Raw genomic sequence first — 21820 nt, forward strand, 5'->3', positions numbered from 1 at the left:
TTTGCAACATCTGGAGGGCCATGAGTTTGACATCCATGCCTTAAAGCATATACAATGGAAGAATTGCAACCATACTAAATCAAATCAAGAGTGGATGAAGGCAGTAGGTCACAGTCAGTGCTGATCTTTTACAGGTTTTAGTGTTATTCTAAAGTTTTGCTTTTGCTTTGATTTTGGTGAAATCGTTCCAGTGCATGGACAGTAATGATATTTCTGTAGTTTTGCTACACAATAATTGAGGTAGGAGATTCTCAGAAATTCTCAGCTCAGGCCATTGCAGTTTACAGGGAGTGGACTTGACTTTGGTCTCCTCCTCTTGTACTGCCTCTTCACAGTTACAAATAAAAGAAGTGACTTTTGTATCCACTTAGTTTCCTCAGTAGAAGACAGTGTGATCACACATAAATACAAGTCTGAGGGAACACAAGGGAACCAGCTGAGGTCTTATTTAAAGGAGAACATTCCTATGCTCACAGACTCCTCTCTGTAGAGACACGGCAAGAGAGCAACTTTGCTGGTTGACTTTATTATTATGGAGTGCAAACAAGGTATGTTATTTCAGCTTTTTGCCTTAATTATCCATAATGTTACTTAGCAAATTCTCAGATGTGATGCACAGGAACATACAGAGCATTTGCAGGAGCGTATGCAATTTCATTTGTAACAAACTCATACATTGTAGCTCAGGTTCCCTAGTATAGCTTTGAAGTAAAAAATGGATTCAGAAAAGTGAAGTCGAATCTGTTCTGTGCATTTTCTTACACTTTATGATCCACATCGGCTTTTGTTTAGGTTTTCTGAGGCACTTTTGAAACTAAAAGGAGGAAGTGTGATGGCACTCTCTGTGTCTTAGTACACATACATATGCAGGTTTTAATCAGGTTAAAGTATTTTTCATCAGATAAACTACAAATGTATAGTTAGATTTAAAAAAAATCAACAAATCAATAATATATAACAAAGCTATCCAAAGCTAAAAAAGGTAGGTAAACAAGTTTTTATGCGTTTTTTGATAATAAAGGGATAGACTGTACAGTATTTGGCCTCATGAACATATTTCCATCTGTGTGCAATCTGCATTTTTTGCTATAGCGCAGCAGAAAAGTGGACAGCACAGGGATGTCATTCCATGTCCTGTCCGAATACATGTGGTCGTTCCGCAAATTATAGAATGTGTCCTATTCTTCTACACATTGTGGACAAGAATAGCCAGTTCTGTTGATGGGAGTGAGGAAATTGTGGAGTGCATGAGGAAGGTATCCCTATTTAGTGGGTCTGCCATGTGCGGATATTTTCTTATCATGAGACCTTAGGCTGTCATGTGCGGACCACAAAACGGACACGTTCTTATGTATGAGGCCTTAGGGTGGGGCTACCTCTACAGTTTTTGTAGAACTTAAAGGGGTTATCTGGGAATTTGATATTGATGACCTATCCTCATGATAAGTCATCAATATCAAATTGTCAAACATCCAAGCTGCTGTAAAAGGCTACTTTCACACTCATGGTAAGCTGCGCGCTGCGTTTCTTGTCCAGCCGTCTCTCAGTATGTTTGCTGTGCTGCGGCCGGATCTCCAGACGGTCCCCATTATACTGAATGGGGCCGGGCGGACTTCTGGCAGCACACGTGCGCAAATGGTAGTACGTTTCCGGCAGACTGTCCCCATGCCGGAACAGTCTGCCGGAAAAGCTTAAAGAGGACCTTTCACTAGAATAAAACATCTAAACTAACTATACAGACCTGTAGAGCGGCGCCCAGGGATCTCTCTGCACTTATTGTTATACCTGGGCGCCGCTCCGTTCTCCCGGTATAGCCTCCGGTATCTTCATAGTTAGGCTCCACCCAGTGGAACCTGCCGGCGTCTCCTTCTCCCATGCTGTAGCACTGGCCAATCGCAGCGCTCAGCTCATAGCCTGAGAGAAAAAAAAGCCTCTGCGGCTATGAGCTGAGCGCTGTGATTGGCCAGCGTTACAACATGGGAGAAGGAGACGCCGGCAGGTTCCACTGGGTGGAGCCTAACTATGAAGATACCGGAGGCTATACCGGGAGAACGGAGCGGCACCCAGGTATAACAGTAAGTGCAGGGAGATCCCTGGGCGCCGCTCTACATGTCTGTATAGTTAGTTTAGATTTTTTATTTTAGTGAAAGGTCCTCTTTAAGCTTTTCCGGCAGACTGTTCCGGGAGAACGGAGCGGCGCCCAGGTATAACAGTAAGTGCAGGGAGATCCCTGGGCGCCGCTCTCCATGTTTGTATAGTTAATTTAGATTTTTTATTCTAGTGAAAGGTCCTCTTTAAAGCGAGTGTGAAAGTAGCCTTAGGCCTTTTCGTAGGCCATTGACATCAGTCATGTGCCCGAGGCGCTGCTCTGACCCATTCAAGTGTAAGGTTGGTTTCGTCTGTAAAAAACAAAAAAAGGTAATCTTAGTAAAAACACATACTTTTTGTATGCATGTATGTTGCAACACTGTTGTGGTGCATTTTTAAAAAGTAACACAACAGCAAAATATACACCTTTCTTTATAGATAGATTGTAAATCTTTTTTTGAACAAACATCTGGTTTTAGCTTCAAAAGACACATACAAACCTGAAACATCAAACTCCTGAGGAAACCCCATACATGTACTAGCACCTTTAACCTTTACATAATACAGTAGTTAATCATTTCTTAACAATTATTAATCGTTGTCATTTAATCCTTTATATCTTGCAATTAGATTTAGCTTAATGTGTCTTTTTTATTGTGGTCTATTAAAGCGTATGCGGATGAATTGACACATGGCTCTAATATGTTTCAGAAGAAAGTATATTATACAGTTATCATGAACATTTCAGAGGGATAGCTATGGATTTATATTGTGAAGGCTGAAATTGATTAAATGTATGGTTTGTGCCAATACTTCCTCCATTGTTTTGCATAAAAATTTATTTTTGGAATCTAAATGTTCCCATAGTAAAGCTTTGCCATCTTTATGTTTTTTTTTTTACATATGTTTTCTGTTTCTGAGAAGTTTTATTATAATCTGCAGAAGATTAAGGTTGGGTTTCCGTGTTCAGATTTTCTGATCCACATTTTGAAGTTAAACCCAAGTGTGCATAAGTATAAAGCACAGATACTATCGTTTTAGCTTCAAAACCCACAAAACCCTTTTTTTTTTTTTTACTACGATTGCATTTTTTTAAATACAAGTGTTGCCTTTACAGATGTTAAGGCTGGGTTTAGACCTAAGCGTATTCAATATGCGCTTTTTACAGGCGTTTTTATCGGGCGTTTTTAATGGGCGGAAACAAGCAAACGCCCATTTAGGCGCATTCCCGCTGAAGTCTATGGGTGGGAACGCGCGACAATACGCCCCAAAGAAGCTCCTGTACTTCTTGAGGCGTTCGTATGCGCTGTAAAACGCTCATGTCTGAACCCAGCCTTAATCATTGTGGTAATTGCCCATGCAGTTTTTTACAGGTGAAACACAATGATTTAAGGCTCATGCACATGACCGTATATTTGGTCAGCATCCGATGCCCATTTTTTGTGGATCGGATATAAACCCATTCATTTCAATGGGGCCTCAAAAGACGTTGACCGGATGCCTTTCTGCGGTCCTGTAAAAAAGAAAAAGAAAACTAAAAAATCTGTCTCTAAGGCCTCATGCACATGGCCGTTGTTTTGTTTTGAAGTGAATGGGTCCGCATCCGAGCGGCCAAAACTGCGGCTCGGATGCGGACCCATTCACTTCAAAGATGCCGCAAAAGATGCAAACAGCACTCTGTGTGCTTATAAAAAGTGAGATGATGAGAAAAACGCGGCACTCACCAATTGTTGTATTGATAGTAGCTTTATTCCGGGTAAAAACATGCTAGATGCGGGTCACTGCACAGCAATCCAAGGCAACAGCCGCTTCGCACTAAACAAGCCTCCTGTGACGTGGCTGAGGGGTGTAGTAAATACCACACTCACTCCTCCACGTGACCAGTCAGCAGGTGAGACAATTACATGTCCATGTATCTAATACAAATAAATACAATGTTAAGAACAGCATAATTATATAAAGACAGCCAGGTCATTTTTATCATTCAGACCCAATGGTCCCATGGCTTTAGGTTTAATAATCCACTCAGCTTCCTTTTGTAATAGTTTACGCTTGCTATCTCCTCCTCTCATAGACAATTTAACTACTTCTATGCCAGCACATCTTAAAACCTTTTGATCTCCCTGATGCATAGTGTGTATATGTTCAATGAGGCGCGTCCGATACCAGTTTCAATAGATTTCCTGTGTTCCCTAAAACGAACATATAGGGGTCTATAGGTTTTACCAATATAGAATCGGCCACATGGGCAGAAAATAACATATACAACATATGTAGTTTTACAATCAATAAATTGTCTTACTGCGTGTTCTATACCTCCTACATAAATTAATGTACCTCTGTACACAATCACACATAGAGCAGTGTCCACATCTAAAGTTTCCCCTTGGTCCCCATCTCTCCAACCAATTAGTTTGCGAACTCACAAAATTACTACTGGTAATTACATCTCCTATAGTTTGACTACGTCTAAAACTAACGATTGGCATATTCTGCGTTTTATCTCTCAAGAGATCATCTCTTTGAAACATATGCTAATTGTTCAGAATAGCTTTTTTTGTTTGGCCCATAGGGGAATATTCAAATGTGAACACGGCTCTAGCGTTCTTTGGGAACTGTCCTCTGTTTGACTGTACCATTGCTGGTCATACATAAAGGAGTTATGAGACAATACAAATGACAATGCTTCCCCTATGAACTCAGTGTAACGCGCACTCTTACCGAGCCTAGTCAATAAACTGCAGATGTTTTGTACTCCTTGCTCCTGGGGTATTCTTGTATAAAGACTTTCCACATCTATTGAAGCTAGCAGATAGTCTTCTTGCCACTCAATCCCTTTAAGGGGTCCTAAAAAGTCACTGGTGTCCTGCAGGCAAGACGAAATCCCTTGTAAAAGCGTTCATAAAATCCAGTCCAAATACTGGGAGAGGGGCTCGGTCAGTGACCCAATGCCTGACACGATGGGACGTCCTGGAGGATCCACCAGTGACTTGTGGATTTTTGGCATATAATACCATACTGGTTTAATAGGGAAAAGTGGATAGAGCTTCTCTGCAGTACGTTTGGATATGAATCCTGTGTCTGCATATTTCCATAATCGGGCTCTCAATTGCTTTTGATGTTTACCTATCGGATTAGTTCTAAGGGGCATATATGTGTTAGTGTCACTGAGCTGACGTGCTGCCTCCTGCATGTACTGTGTCTTGTACATCACTACTTGTCGGCCAGTTTAATTATTATATCTTTATTCTTAGAGATCCAATCTAGAGCACGAAGCTCTCCTTCCTCCAGGTTGGATCCCTCTTTAAGATAACTCAAGGCTTTAATTTCCTTGATAACCGGCGGTCAGTTTCGCGGCGAACTTTGCGTGTTCGCAATTCGCCGAACATGCGAACATATGGAGATATTCGTGCCCACCATATTCTTTTACATTGTGAAGAACTTTGACCAATGACACATCCATCAGGTGGTACAGGACAGCCAATTGAGACGTTTCAGCATATGGACATACCCCCTACCCTATAAATAAACCCGATCTGGCTGCCATTTTACATTCAGTGTTTTGCCAGTGTAGGGAGAGGTTGCTGTGTGGAGCAGGGACAGTTAGGGACACAAAACGCTAGCTAATAGGGCCACAAAAGTCATTTTAAGGACTGGTATAGGTGTGCTATCGATAGGTGTGATACACAGAGGGGTGCAATATACTTAGGGTACTTTCACACTTGCGTTTTTCTTTTCCGGCATAGAGTTCCGTCACAGGGGCTCTATACCGGAAAATAACTGATCAGGCATATCCTCATGCATTCTGAATGGAGAGTAATCCGTTCAGTTTGCATCAGGACGTCTTCAGTTCAGTCGTTTTGACTGATCAGGCAAAAGAGAAAACCGTAGCATGCTACGGTTTTATCTCCGGTGAAAAAAACTGAAGACTTGCCTGAATGCCGGATCCGGCATTTCTTTCCATAGGAATGTATTAGTGCCGGATCCGGCATTCAAAATACCGGAATGCCGGATCCGTCCTTCCGGTCTGCGCATGCGCAGACCTTTAAAAAAAAAACAAAACAAAAAAACGGATCCGTTTTGCCTGATGACACCGGAAAAACGGATCCGGTATTGCAATGCATTTTTCTGACTGATCAGGCATTTTTCTGACTGATCAGGATCCTGATCAGTCAGAAAAAATGACATCCGTTTGTGTACAGTTTGCCTGATCAGGCAGTCAGTTCAGGCAACGGAACTGCCTGCCGGAATCAAACAACGCAAGTGTGAAAGTACCCTTATAATATACTTTTATCATAAGTCAAAAACACATAGATCTATATAGTGATCACCTGGAAGTCAGGTGCCTAGGGGCTAGAGGCATACTAGGGCCATTTTTACTAGGCTTTACTAGGCTTACTAAATATACTTTTATATAGTAGGGGCTAGAGGCTTACTAGGGACATTTTTACTAGGCTTACTAGGCTTTACTAGGCTTACTAAATATACTTTTATAATGAGTAAAAAACACATAGATCTATATAGTGATCACCTGGAAGTCAGGGGCCTAGGGGCTAGAGGCTTACTAGGGCCATTTTTACTAGGCTTACTAAGGCTTACTAGGCTTTACTAGGCTTACTAAATATACTTTTATAATGAGTAAAAAACACATAGATCTATATAGTGATCACCTGGAAGTCAGGGGGCTAGGGGCTAACTAGGGCCATTTTTATATAGGGTAAGGTTCCGGACGGGGTCGCTCTTATCAGGGCGGGTGGTCTGTGGTTAGGTTATCAGGGCCAGAATAGCACCCCCCTGTAGGGCAATATCGGGGACAGTTCTTTGCCCACCCTGTCCTTCAATACCACCTCATCATCTAGCCCAGGGATAGATGGTTTTTGCTTTCCCTCCATGATTCATGGATGTGCACTGGAACCCCCCGGATTGTGGTAGGACATATGGTTTCTGATTTGGTGCCGCCGAGCACCTAATTTAGTGCCGCTGAGCACTTGTTACTGCCTACCACATCTATGCTTTTTGCTTAACTTTAATAATTTAATTTATTTTCATTTTGAGGGATATCTTTTCCATTCACCCGTTGCAATTTTGCAAAACAGGTGCAAACCCATAAAATTTTCAATGGAGCCGGAATGTGCTGTCCACATCTGCATTTGCGGATCCACATCTGCATTTGCGGATCCACATCTGCATTTGCGGATCCGCACTTCCACATCCGTGCTTCAGTTTCAGCAAAAAATAGAACATGTCCTAATCTTGTCCGCAATTGCAGACAAGATTAGGCATTTTCTATGATAGTGCCGGCGATGTGCGGTCCTCAAATTGCGGAATGCACATTGCCGGTGTCCGTGTTTTGCGGATCCACAAAACACTTACGGACGTATGAATGGACCCTCATAGTAACATTATTAAAGGTTCCGTTTTATCTTTATGTATATTCTAATGGATTGCCTTCCTTGTACAATGTTATACTATATTTTCTATGTTAGAAAGTATATTATAGTGCATTTGTATTGTGTGGCAGTCGTGTGCGGTTCTGCTGCGATACTGCAGGTATATAGAAGGACAAGCGTTATTGGAACAAATAATTTCTACTGGTGTAATATACCAGTCGCCCCCCAAAAAAATGGATTGAAGCGGGGTGTTATATACCAATATACTTTCTTTATAGTGCATTTGGGTACTGTATAGTGCATTTTTGCATGATGCGCGAAAATTATATTGCCGATATTTCGCATTGAAAAAAATAATGAATGGAGATCACAAATTCGAATAATACATCTGGTATGTCACTGTCCATGTTGTGGGACTATCTGTGTACTTCTAATAATTATTTCTTGGCTGCAAATATGAGCTGAAGGTTTTTCAGGTTCGCCTGCCATTAAAATGAATGGGACCCGCCGCGCACTTGCGGTTCACGAACATTTGATCGCATTCGCGCTCGCGAACCGTCCCGACATATGTTCGTCCATCACTAGTCAAGGCTCCTGCCGGCGGGCAAGGGTGGAATGAAAGTAGTTTTGACTCCCTTTGTGAACACCTGGTGTACATCACTTGATTCTGATTGCCTGTCTAGTTCACAGCCTTGTAATTCTAATAGAACATCTATCATCTGTCTGTCAGTTTTATCCTTATCCTCTCCAAAATTAAATCCTAGGGGCCAATCATGATTGGGGTCTCCAACTCTTTCAACTCTTCAATATTCCCATTTTTATCATGAAAATATTTGTGTAAATTTAATTTCCTCACTGCCTTAAATAAATCTATTTCAAAATGTATATCATCGAACTCATTCACCATAAGAGTGACAGACAGTCTGTGTTTAGATGTACATCAGTCAGATTCACCACATTATGTCCCACTGGTAACTCTTGAATGTCCCCCACATTAAGTGCTAGCGCTTCCAAGCTACTTGTTTCCTTTCGTATCCACTTCTTTGCGTTTTTTCTGTTCGGTCTCCCTCTTCTTGTGTTGCTCCTAAAGGGGCCGCTGATGCATCTGAATCACTATCAGCTATTTTCATATGGACCCGATCCTGAGAGCAGTTTGTTTGAATCTTCTGAATCGCTTGAATCAGAATCTGTCGTCCAATATTCTCGGGACCATCGTTTATTTGGACGTTTCCTCCTCTGTGCACGTTTTTGAATCATCCAGTCAAAAATCTTTCCATTGTCGTAGTCATCCCTATCACGTAAGAATTTATGTTCCTCTCTCTCTTTTATTTCAGCTTGTATCGGTATCAAGCGTTTTTCCAATTTGTTTAGACAAGTTTGAAACTGGCTGTCTGTTCTCCTCGCTCTCAATTCATTTTTTGCTCTATTTAATTCAGTTAGCTCTTTTTCATACTCTTTTTCATTACGTGATAATACCAATTGCATCATTTGAAAGGAACATCTAATTGCACCGCTTTCCATTGATCCAGAAAATCTGGGTCATCTTGGAATTGGGAAATGTCCATATAAACTCTTAATCACCGAGGTTCTCTCTTATGTGCAACATATGATTTTAATGAGTTAATTGTCCAAAATAAGAACACTTCTTTTTCAGACAGCTGAGTTACTTTAATTTCCAATGTCTTTATACTCATGACCTGTAGGCTGTCCTTTTCATTGCATTGTGCAAAATATGTGCCCGCATCAAAACGTCCTTGATTTACCGCTTCTTTGCATGAATCCACCGCAGTATCTATTTCCGAATCCATGTCTATTTCCACACTTGCACTTTTGTGCGTGCTCTGTTTAAAGACATAGTCAAACAACACAGTGTTCAAAGAGAAAGAAACACAGTCGGCGCTGCACCGTGCGGTTTTCTGAACTTCTGTCCGGATTCACACTTGCCACAGCTGCTCATGCGATACAGTGGTGGTTCTCTGCTATTTAAAGTATTGAATTTAATCATAAAAAGTAAGATGATGAGAAAAAAGCAGCACTCACCAATTGTTGTATTGATAGTTTTATTCCGGGTAAAAACATGTTAGATGTGGGTCACTGCACAGCAATCCAAGGCAACAGCCGCTTCGCACTAAACAGTGCTTTGCCAAGCCTCCTGTGGCCATAAGGGACTGTTGTCAGTACATGTGGGGGATATTGTATATGTTATTTTCTGCCCATGTGGCCGATTCTATATTGGTAAAACCTACAGACCCCTATATGTTCGTTTTAGGGAACACAGGAAATCAATTGAAACTGGTATCGGAGCGTCGTGCCTCATTGATTATATACACAATATGCATCAGGGAGATCAAAAGGTTTTAAGATGTGCTGGCATAGAAGTAGTTAAATTGTCTATGAGAGGAGGAGATAGCAAGCGTAAACTAATACAAAAAGAAGCTGAGTGGAATATTAAACCTAAAGCCATGGGACCATTGGGTCTGAATGATAAAAATGACCTGGCTGTCTTTATATAATTATGTTGTATTTATTTGTATTAGATACATGGACATGTAATTGTCTCACCTGCTGACTGGTCACGTGGAGGAGTGAGTGTGGTATTTACTACACCCCTCAGCCACGTCACAGGAGGCTTGTTTAGTGCGAAGCGGCTGTTGCCTTGGATTGCTGTGCAGTGACCCGCATCTAGCATGTTTTTACCCGGAATAAAGCTACTATCAATACAACAATTGGTGAGTGCCGCTTTTTTCTCATCATCTCACTTTTTATGATTGAATTCAATACTTTAAATAGCAGAGCACCACCACTGTATCGCGTGAGCAGCCGTGGCAAGTGTGAATCCGGACAGAAGTTCAGAAAACCGCACTGTGCAGCGCCGACTGTGTTTCTTTCTCTTTGAACACTGTGTTGTTGGACTATGTCTTTAAACAGAGCACGCACAAAAGTGCAAGTGTGGAAATAGACATGGACTCAGAAATAGATACTGCGGTGGATTCATGCAAAGTAGCGGTAAATCAAGGACGTTTTGATGCGGGCACATATTTTGCACAATGCAATGAAAAGGACAGGTCATGAGTATAAAGACATTGGAAATTAAAGTAACTCAGCTGTCTGAAAAAGAATTGTTCTTATTTTGGACAATCAACTCATATAAATATCTCAATAAATATCTCAATAAAATCATATGTTGCACATAAGAGAGTACCTCGGTGATTAAGAGTTTATAAGGACATTTCCCAATTCCAAGATGACCCAGATTTTCTGGATCAATGGAAAGCGGTGCAATTAGAATGTTCTTTCAAATGATGCAATTGGTATTATCACGTAATGAAAAAGAGTATGAAAAAGTGCTAACTGAATTAAATAGAGCAAAAAATGAATTGAGAGCGAGGAGAACAGGCAACCAGTTTCAAACTTGTCTAAACAAATTGGAAAAATGCTTGATACCGATACAAGCTGAAATAAAAGAGAAAGATAAATTCTTATGTGATAAGGATGACTACGACAATAGAAATATTTTTGACTGGATGATTCAAAAACGTGCACAGAGGAGGAGACGTCCAAATAAACGATGGTCCCGAGAATATTGGACGACAGATTCTGATTCAAGCGCTTCAGAAGATTCAAACGCTCTCAGGATCGGGTCCATATGAAAATAGATGATAGTGATTATGATGCATCAGCGGCCCCTTTAGGAGCAACACAAGAAGAGGGAGACCGAACAGAAAAAACGCAAAGAAGTGGATACGAAAGGAAACAAGTAGCTTGGAAGCGCTAGCACTTAATGTGGGGGACATTCAAGAGTTACCAATGGGAGATAATGTGGTGAATCTGACTGATGTACATTTTAACACAGACTGTCTGTCACTCTTATCTAAGGAACTTAATTTTGGTATGGTGAATGAGTTCGATGATATACATTTTGAAATAGATTTATTTAAGGCAGTGAGGAAATTGAATATACACAAATATTTTCATGATAAAAATGGGAATATTGAAGAGTTTAAAGAGTTGGAGACCCCAATCATGATTGGCCCCTAGAATTTAATTTTGGAGAGGATAAGGATAAAACTGACAGACAGATGATAGATGTTATATTAGAATTACAAGGCTGTGAACTAGACAGACAATCAGAATCAAGTGATGTACACCAGGTGTTCACAAATGGAGTCAAAACTACTTTCACTCCACCCTTGCCGGCCGGCAGTAGGCAGGTTATCAAGGAAATTAAACTCCTGAGTTATCTTAAAGAGGGATCCAACCTGGAGGAAGGAGATCTTCGTGCTCTAGATTGGATCTCTAAGAATAAAGATATAATAATTAAACCGGCCAACAAGGGTGGAAAGACAGTAGTGATGTACAAGACACAATACATGCAGGAGGCAGCACGTCAGCTCAGTGACAGTAACACATATATGCCCCTGAGAACTAATCCGATAGGTAAACAATAAAAAGCAATTGAGAGCCCGATTATGGAAATATGCAGACACAGGATTCATATCCAAACGTACTGCAGAGAAACTCTATCCACTTTTCCCTATTAAACCAGTATGGTATTATATGCCAAAAGTCCACAAGTCACTGGTGGATCCTCCAGGGTGTCCCATCGTGTCGGGCATCGGGTCACTGACCGAGCCCCTCTCCCAGTATTTGGACTGGATTTTACGACTGCTTTTATAAGGGATTCCGTCTTATCTGCAGGACACCAGTGACTTTTTAGGAGCCCTTAAAAGGATTGAGTGGCAAGAAGATTATCTGCTAGCTTCAATAGATGTGGAAAGTATTTATACAAGAATACCCCAGGAGCAAGGAGTACAAAACATCTACAGTTTATTGACTAGGCTCGGTAAGAGTGTGCTTTTGTCACGATGGGGAGAGGGGGAAACCCCCCACCGTGCGGTGTCAAAGGGTAAAAGGGGATCAGCCTGGCCAAAATGAGTAATAAGGGAGCAGGTCACCTCCTACAGCGTCCCTAATTCTCTCCCTGACTCCTCACTGTATGAGCGGACCCCGATGGTAGGACGACTCATACTCAGGATTCCTAGAGACCCTAAGTCGCCCTGGTAATCCCTCACAAAGGAGCAGGGAAGAGACAACCTGTTCATCCCAGTCATGGAGGAACAGGAGTCTCTATCTGAGGCCAGGCTGCAAGGAGAGGGGAACACATACAGCATATGGAGATATCAGGTAAGCGAAACCTATAACACACTTACCTACCACAGACACACTGACTGGAACCCATGCACAAGTTCTGGTGTCCACACTAACATTAAAGGACACAGCACACACCACAAACCACACAGGGACCCAGGACACCCATAGCTGCAATAAAGACTTGGGAAATGTCTAGCAAACATGACACCAAACACCACCAGACATGTAACACCAAACTAGACATACCAACTCCCTGAACATAACCCACTCCATACAAATAGGGACAGGAAGGGAAGCAGACACCGGGATGACATTGATGACCACAAGGGTGGCCCTCACTAGACAGATGGAACACTCTGGACTGCAGCAGAGCTCCAGCACCAACCATAGTTGAAGTACTACTGACTCCAGCCAGGAAATCACAGAAGATATAAGGAAGTGGCCACACCCAGTCAGGGAGTTAACCCTTACAGCACCAGACAGAGGGAGGCTACAACTAAAAGGGGAAGTGCACACACAAGCATACCAAACATGTAACCACCGGCAACAGCATGCGTGGCAAGCATGTCACGGCAATCACCCAGAAGACCGAGACACTGCCACCGCATGCTCTCACAGAAACACATTGCCGCGGGCAACCGCAAGTGTGGCAACAGTGTCACAGCGTACACCATATGCCGTGGCAGCTTTATACTGAGTTCATAGGGGAAGCATTTTCATTTGTATTGTCTCATAACTCCAATGGTACAGTCAAATAGCAGGTACAGCGTTGGGGACGCCGGTCTCCTGTACCTTTGCTAATTAGTTTTTGGCAGCCTTTGAGGCGAAATAGAGTTTCACGGTTGCCAATCCATATGTGAAACATATTTGGATATTTTTAAGATATATCGATGACGTCTTTCTTATATGGGCTGGTGATAAGAAATTGTTCCACTCCTTTGTCTAACATCTCAATAACATCAATGATATGAACATGTGATTCACAAGTAATAGAGAACAACAAGAGTTTTTAGATGTTTTCAGTGTAAAGCATTACAATATATAGAAAACCCACATCTACTAATGCCCTATTACATTTTAAGAGTTTTCATCCCCCACATGTACTAAAAGCAGTCCCTTATGGCCAATTTTTGCGGTTAGCAAGAATAATTACAAGTGGAGTTTTTGAAGAACAATGTAGAGATTTAAAAATATGATTATTGCAAAGAGGATATCCAGCGCATGTTATTGATAAAGCTTACAAAAAAGCGTATACACAAAGGAAAAATGGTAGCCAAATTATAGGAGATGTAATTACCAGTAGTAATTTTGTGAGTTTGCGAACTAATTGGTTTGAGAGATGGGGACCAAGGGGAAACTTTAGATGTGGACACTGCTCTATGTGTGATTGTGTACAGAGGTACATTAATTTATGTAGGAGGTATAGAACACGCAGTAAGACAATTTATTAATTGTAAAACTACATATGTTGTATATGTTATTTTCTGCCAATGTGGCCGATTCTATATTGTAAAACCTATAGACCCCTATATGTTCGTTTTAGGAAACACAGGAAATCAATTGAAACTGGTATCGGAGCGACCCGCCTCATTGAACATATACACACTATACATCAGGGAGATCAAAAGGTTTTAAGATGTGCTGGCATAGAAGTAGTTAAATTGTCTATGAGAGGAGGAGATAGCAAGCGTAAACTATTACAAAAAGAAGCTGAGTGGATTATTAAACCTAAAGCCATGGGACCATTGGGTCTGAATGATAAAAATGACCTGGCTGTCTTTATATAATTATGTTGTTCTTAACATTGTATTTATTTGTATTAGATACATGGACATGTAATTGTCTCGCCTGCTGACTGGTCATGTGGAGGAGTGAGTGTGGTATTTACTACACCCCTCAGCCACGTCACAGGAGGCTTTTTTTAGTGCGAAACGGCTGTTGCCTTGGATTGCTGTGCAGTGACCCGCATCTAGCATGTTTTTACCCGGAATAAAGCTACTATCAATACAACAATTGGTGAGTGCCGCTTTTTTCTCATCATCTCACTTTTTATGATTGAACTCAATACTTTAAATAGCAGAGCACCACCACTGTATCGCGTGAGCAGCCGTGGCAAGTGTGAATCCGGTCAGAAGTTCTTTCTCTTTTAGCACTCCGTGTGCTGTCCGCATCCGTTGCTCTGTTCCGTGGACTGCAAAAAAAAACATAACCTGTCCTATTCTTGTCCGCGCTTTGTGGACAAGAATAGGCAGTTATATTAAAGGTTGTCTGTGACGTTCCACAAATTTCTAAACGCCATCCGCGATTTGCAGACCGCAAAATACACAACGGTTGTGTGCATGTAGCCTAAGTAAGCCAACCAATAGTTTGTATAGAGTGTGAAAAGTGTCTATCCCTGCACCAGGTTTGTTATCCATCCTGGGCCCCTGTGATAAATCTGTTGCAAGTCTAGACAGTCTATAAATGTGTATGCCATATACAGTCCTGATCAAAAGTTTAAGACCACTTGAAAAATGGCAAAAAAAATCATATTTAGCATGGCTGGATCTTAACAAGGTTCCAAGTAGAGCTTCAACATGCAACAAGAAGAAATGGGAGTGAGACAAAACATTTTTGGAGCATTCAATTTAATGAAAACAACGAATAAACTGAAACAGGCTGTTTTTCAGCTGATCAAAAGTTTAGGACCACAATTCCCCCCAAAAACTAAACCTCCCCAAAACATAAATCCAACTTCCAAACATGAGCTCAGTAATGAGTAGCTCCGCCGTTATTGTTTTTTCACTTCTAAAATTAGTTTCGGCATGCTTGATGCAAGTGTTTCCATGAGGTGAGTGTGAACATTTCTCCAAGTGGTGAAGACGGACGCATGAAGGCCATCTACTGTCTGGAACTGTTGTCCAACTTCCCTTGCCATCCATCTCCAAAGGTTCTCAATTGGATTTAGATCAGGGGAACATGCAGGATGGGCCAAAAGAGTGATCCGGCATTAATTCCCATTGACTTGCAATAGTGCCGGATCCGGCATTGCAAAACAACTGAAGGACGGATCCGTCCTTCCGGTCTGCGCATGCACAGACCAGGAAAACTGAAAAAGACTGCAAGACGGATCCGTCCAGCCGCATGACAAGCGGAGAGACTGATCCGTTCTTGCAATGCATTTGTAGACGGATCCGAACCCGGTGGATCCGGCAGGCAGCTCCGACGACGGAACTGCCTGCTAGATTACCCTAACGCTAGTGTGAAAGTACCCTAACAGACTTTTTGATATCACTGTGCACGGCAATTAGTAGAATGTGAAACTGTGTGTCTCCTGTCCACTCTGGGTTGTATAACCTTTTTCCCTCTTCCCTGGGGACCATCAAATACCCAACCCTCTCCCCCTCTCACCATTTGCGAAGCTCCTCGTAGGCAATTCTGCTGAGCACAGAAAACCTTTTACTGAGTTGAACTACTAGATATTGTGGCCCTATCTAAACCAGGCCAGGTCCCCCAGGTATGTTCTTGCTATCAACCAATTTCTTTGTTGAATGTCTGCAAATTTCTGGCGAACAGATTGATTAAATTCTTTAATCCACCTAGACCAGGTGAGCTTGGTGCAAGGGAGAGGAGGTCAGCGACAATAGCCTTAAGATATTAGATATTATTCACCATGATCTGACCAAACCATCCCCCTCATGATCTTTTGTCTAGACACTGAAAAGACATTTGGCTGGATATAATGGACTTCTTTACATTATACCCCTTCACCCATCAGTCTAGGCCCTAATGTTATAATGTCACTTTACAACTCTCCTTCTGCTAGGCTCAAAATCAATGATTTCCTTTCTGCCAGGTTTACCATGTATAGTGGCACTTGTCAGGGTTGTCCCCCAGGGGCAGATTAAGTGCCACTTGTCAGGGTTGTCCCCCAGGGGCAGATTAAGTGCATGGTAGACCCGGGGCTGTCTACCCAACTTGGTCCCCTCCCTCCATTTTAGTTTAGTTTTTTTGTGTATGAAAAGGCTGCGGTGCTTGGTGAGTGCCACAGTATCCATATGACATCTCCAGACAAAAAAATACCCCAAATTACCCCAAATTGGTTCCTAAACTGAAAAATTTGGTTTCCAAATTTAAAATACATATAATTATAATAAAAAAAGACTTGGAGGAGAATACAGCACCACATACCTGTTACATCCAGTAATATCTCCTGTCTTGTAGACCTTCTCTTTCCTCTTCTCCTTCATTTGACCCAGACCGCCATGACAAATTCTTTCATCCGCATCTGGTCTCTACAGGGTTTGTAACACAGACTCGTTAGAATTCAAAACTTTTCCATCAACCTCCCCATACTGGTGTCCCCACAGTGACATCCTGCTGCCATTCCCAATACTGTGCCTCCCTAATGTCTTAGATACTATACTTTTGCAAAAATTGTGACCCAAATAGACATAATTGGGGTAATTTATCAAACTGGTGTAAAGTAGAATTGGATTTCCAAAAGAGCTGTCAAAAATAAAAGGTGAGATCTAATTGGTTGCTATGGGCAACTAAGCCAGTTCTACTTTACACCAGTTTGATAAATTACCCAAAATGTCCCTATAGTGTCCACAGCAGCTATAATGTCCTCTAGAGTTCCCCCAGCAATAATAACACTCTATATTGTGCTCCAGGCAATAATACCTGTATAATGTCCCCAAAAATAAAAGAATTGCCCCTACAGTGCCTCCCCAATAGCAAGGCCCCCCGTGCTGCCCCCATATAGTGATTTCCCCCACAGTGCTCCCCATAGTAATCCCCCATAGTAATTTGCCCCCCCCCCACACAGTAATTTCCCCCACACTGCCCCACACAGTAATTTCCATCACACTGCTTCCACACAGTAATTTCCCAAACATAGTAAATTCCCCCACACTACCCCCACACAGTAGTTTTCCCGACACTGCCCCCACACAGTAGTTTCCCCCACACTGCCTCCACACAGTAGTTTCCCCAACACTGCCCCCACACAGTAGTTTCCCCAACACTGCCCCCACACAGTAGTTTCCCCCAACACTGCCCCCACACAGAAGTTTCCCCCACACTGCCCCACCTAAAAGCTAAATATTCACCTATGTCCAGGTGAGCGATGGCAGGTGCACACACTTCACTGTGCTGCGTCCCGGCACAAGCACGCGCGATGACGTGATCGCGCATGCCTGCATCAGGATTTTACTACCGCATAGGCCTCAGGCCTATTAGACCTGAATCCTATGGCGGTGATCGGCGGCGGGGCAGGGAACTATGCACTCCCGTGCCCCCCACAGTATGTGGGTTTTCGGGCTGACGTTAGGCCCCCCCAGCGCTGGGCTCTGGGCTGCTGACCCGTACGTCCCTATTGTAATCCATCACTGTTGCCCCCTCTCTCCCTTGTTATACATTTTGGTCACGGAGCACCTCATGTCTACTATCTGGGCCAACCCAGATCTCAAGGGGTTTACAATATGTTGCAGGAATATAAATGTTCTGCTTTCACTAAATATCCTTTTATATATATTACTGACCATCTTAGTTCCCTTTTGTCCTTGATTAGTGTTGAGTGAATCGAAGTTTGTGAAGTGGACTTCGATCAGAATTTCAGAAAAAAATAGATTTAACACAAAGCAAAATTTCCTCTTGCTTGCATTTCAATTTTCATTGAAAATCAAAATTCCTACTCATCTCATCCATTTTCATGCGAAGAGTCCACCGTGGCCATCTTGATTAAAGATCCCGCATGAAATTTTGTGTGCGGTGACGTATGACGGCCAGCATGATATCACGCACTGTGCGAGATTTTGTGCTGTGGATATTCAATCAAGATTGCTACGGTGGACTCTTAAAAGGTGAGTATGTTTAATTTTTTTAACAGATTAACCCCTGACAGCCCTCAATGGTCATCTCAGATGCCGCAATCAGCGTCTCCGGTCATTGAGCACGCTACTCACAAAGAAATGCGCTTCATCAAAAGCTAATTAAGCTAATTTCTTTGTGAAATTTGGCCAAGCAGCTGAATCGAATTTTTTTGATCTTCACTTATCTACATCCTTGATGTCTGACCTGCCTCATATTAGAGAATGGTCCATTTTCTCATCGTTTTCTTTATTGTATATTTAACAAGTGAAGATGTCAAAAGCAATACATACATGTACAGTAATGTGAGACTCGCAAGTCCCAAAAACAATTTCCAAGACTGACAAGTCAAGACAAGTGAAATACAAGATGGCAAGTTTATGAACAATAAGAGTGAGACATAAACTTGAGCAAACAAGAAACAATGAAAAAACATGCTGGTCAACATTCTGAGCAATATAGTTCTAGCAGTTCAGGTGGAAGCTATAATTATGGTCCTAAAGGCAGCAACTGTGAATCTGTATCAGTTCCACAGTAAGTTAACAATGAGGAAATTATTGAAAATATTAAGTTATTAATGTTAACATATTCTAGCAAGGGAATCCCTAAGGAAAGGAACCTATCCCTACTATGATCTTCCCAGCTGGTCATTTCCTTAATGTGACAAATTTGCGAAACCTTGTCTTTCCAAGATTCGAGGGGTAGTGGGGAAGAAGAGGGGGTGGTCTGTATCCCTCTACCTCAGTGGAATGAGTATTTTGGCAGCAGAACAAGGTAGGAAGTGTTCGCATAGCCAGCACCGTAAGGCGCAATTAGGAGATGGAGTAGAATGATGAGAGAAGCAGTAGTTAAACCAAACAGAAACTTTACTGGTATTGCAATAAGTATAGCATTCAATAAAACTACTTTGTTTTACATGAAGTTGGTAAATATGATAAAGCTGCAATTCCCAATTAGCAGGCTCTGTGAGGTTATGTAAGTAGGTTACAGGTTAACTTATGCAGGAGTGATGATGATACTTTACTTGGTTCCTGATCTTGCTCTGGCTATACAGTTTTGCAATAATATGGATCCTCTGGTACTAATAGTGTACAACCCAAGGGAGGTCTCCCTCATGGCAGGCATCAGTCTTCTGCTCCATTCTTTGAAAAGGTTGTCTGAACTATAGTCCAAGTAGCTCCTGGCCTTGACTCTACAATGTAGGATTACTAAATCCTGCTTCTGGATTCTAAAAGTTCAAGTAGCTTACCTCCTGGGCAAGGCCCAAGAGAACAGAGACAAGTCTGTCTCCTCTCCAACTCCTCACTCATAATCCCCTCTCTAACTTCCTGTGGCTGACCTATATAAATGGTGTTATAGTGACCTCTAGTGTTAGTAGTGTGCAATGCATTTCACCCGCCTGTAATAGGAATTTAGCAGCATTGACTAAGGAAAAGTCAATGATTAGTGCAATATGTCATGACAGGGCATATAGCAATTTGGAATGGCCCATACACAAATAAGTGGGACACTACAGTGACATTTGTCCAGAAAGGGGCAGATTTTTAAAAGGGTGCCAACCCCAGAATTGCATCTTCAGCAACAGTTGGATGGAACTAGTTTAAATTTCTAAATAAAATAGCTGATATGAGTTTTCCTGAATCTTAATGCATTTAGAGAATCCATGTGATTGTAGTGACATCTTCTTTAGAGTGGGTGATGTTTAGTTCAGTTTCTCATTCTCTAATGGATCTGGGTTTATCTGGAGCAAAATCTAATAGTGGACCCTTGTATAATTTTGATAAAAGCTTAGAAGGAAATTTAAGGAAAGTAAAAAAAAATGAACCAGGTTTCTTAAAATCCATACAGTGGTTTAAAGGAATTTAACTATTTCATTGCCAGGGATTTTTACATTATGCACTTCTGGCAGCCAGAACAATTTTCACAGTTTTGACATGCACAAATAAAACCTACAATGGATTTGGAAAGTTTTCAGACATATGTAGCCAATATATTTTTACTTACAAACCAGGAGACATAAGGTATATTACAAATGGCTCATAGTTAAAGGGAATGTGTCATCAGAAAATGACATTCAAATCACATAGTTTTAAAGAATTTTTGATGGTGTTATTTTTACCTATTGTGGCAGAGTGTCTGGAGAGGTGGTGGATGGGATGTATATTTGTCCAAGGTTCCTCACTTCATGGTTTTATTAAAAACAACTAGGGCATGGTTGTTTTTGGGCCCGTCTGCCAAACGTCAAGGCGATCTCAAAAAGACAGGAACGTGACGCTTTGTGATCTCAGCAATATGAAGAAATCACGAATGCGTCCTGTTTTAAAATCACAAGAGCCTCTCCTGCACACAAAGAGTTAAAAAAAATTCAACCAAGAAGTAATTAACCTTGCTAGCACAGCTCAGAGATCAGAGTAAATTCAGCACATTTGTGGCAAAAGAATTTTCCTGCCCCCATGCCAGTATACATCCATCAATCAGATATCATCATGACAAAACCTCATAACACGTGCATCTTCCCAATCTGTGTGGCCCCGGCATCGCAGGAGGTCTCTCACCTTTAGCCTGGGCAGCAAGCTTCAGAAGAAAAGGACAGATCCTTATCACACAGATGGTTGGTACAGGAAGGAAGATGACCTGAAAGTCACCTCCAATCCATAGACTTCATATTTTTCCGATATTTTCCTCATATTTCATGGGTTAGGGAAATATGAAAGGAACTATCTCTTCAAAGATTGTTTCGGTTCTTCTAACACACCTTCCTGGAAATCCGCAAACAAATCGGAAATTCCCTCTCTGAGATATAAAGGTTCTCATGCACCCTGTATTGTCTTCCAGTCATATTTAATATCAGATGATGCATAAAATGGTACTGATTATAAATATGGACTCTATTTCTTAATTTGACCTACGGGTACGGAGAAACTGGCAAAGCCAAGATTCTGCCAGATTTTCTCACTCTTAGGGCGAGAACTGCCCCTCTTCCAGTTACACAAGGCTGGACTTGTACATATCACAGCAACTCCCAGCTACAGAGTGGGTAAAACACAAGGACACAATCAGTTCCTGGTCCTTCACCTACCATCATACGTCGACTAACATCACGACCGCCCACTGGACACGGGCACCCCGCCATCTTGGATTATTCCTTCAAAGACTTTATCTTTTGCTGGACTTTACCACGGTAATTCTGAACTTATAGACATTCTTTTCCCTTCCATCTCTTACCTATTTCTATCCAACCAATCTGTTCGACTGGCAGGTATATTTATCTGTCAGTTTTATTGTATATATTTTTTGTGTAGAGTTTTTAGAATAAAACAAATGATTTAATCATTCCA

General features: G+C 41.7%; 1 protein-coding gene across 1 annotated transcript in view; it reads left to right on the forward strand.

Annotated features, from left to right (window-relative positions):
* Positions 1-366: 366 nt before the first annotated feature.
* Positions 367-21820, forward strand: part of LOC122938823 (pyrimidine-specific ribonucleoside hydrolase RihA-like) — a 68090-nt gene continuing 46636 nt past the window's right edge. The window contains exon 1 of the mRNA XM_044294646.1: positions 367-548. Coding sequence (XP_044150581.1) covers positions 533-548 — 16 coding nt within the window. The 5' untranslated portion in view covers positions 367-532. The remainder of the gene's footprint in view (positions 549-21820) is intronic.

This window comes from Bufo gargarizans, chromosome 5, assembly GCF_014858855.1.
Source record: "Bufo gargarizans isolate SCDJY-AF-19 chromosome 5, ASM1485885v1, whole genome shotgun sequence".
Lineage (NCBI taxonomy): Eukaryota > Metazoa > Chordata > Amphibia > Anura > Bufonidae > Bufo > Bufo gargarizans.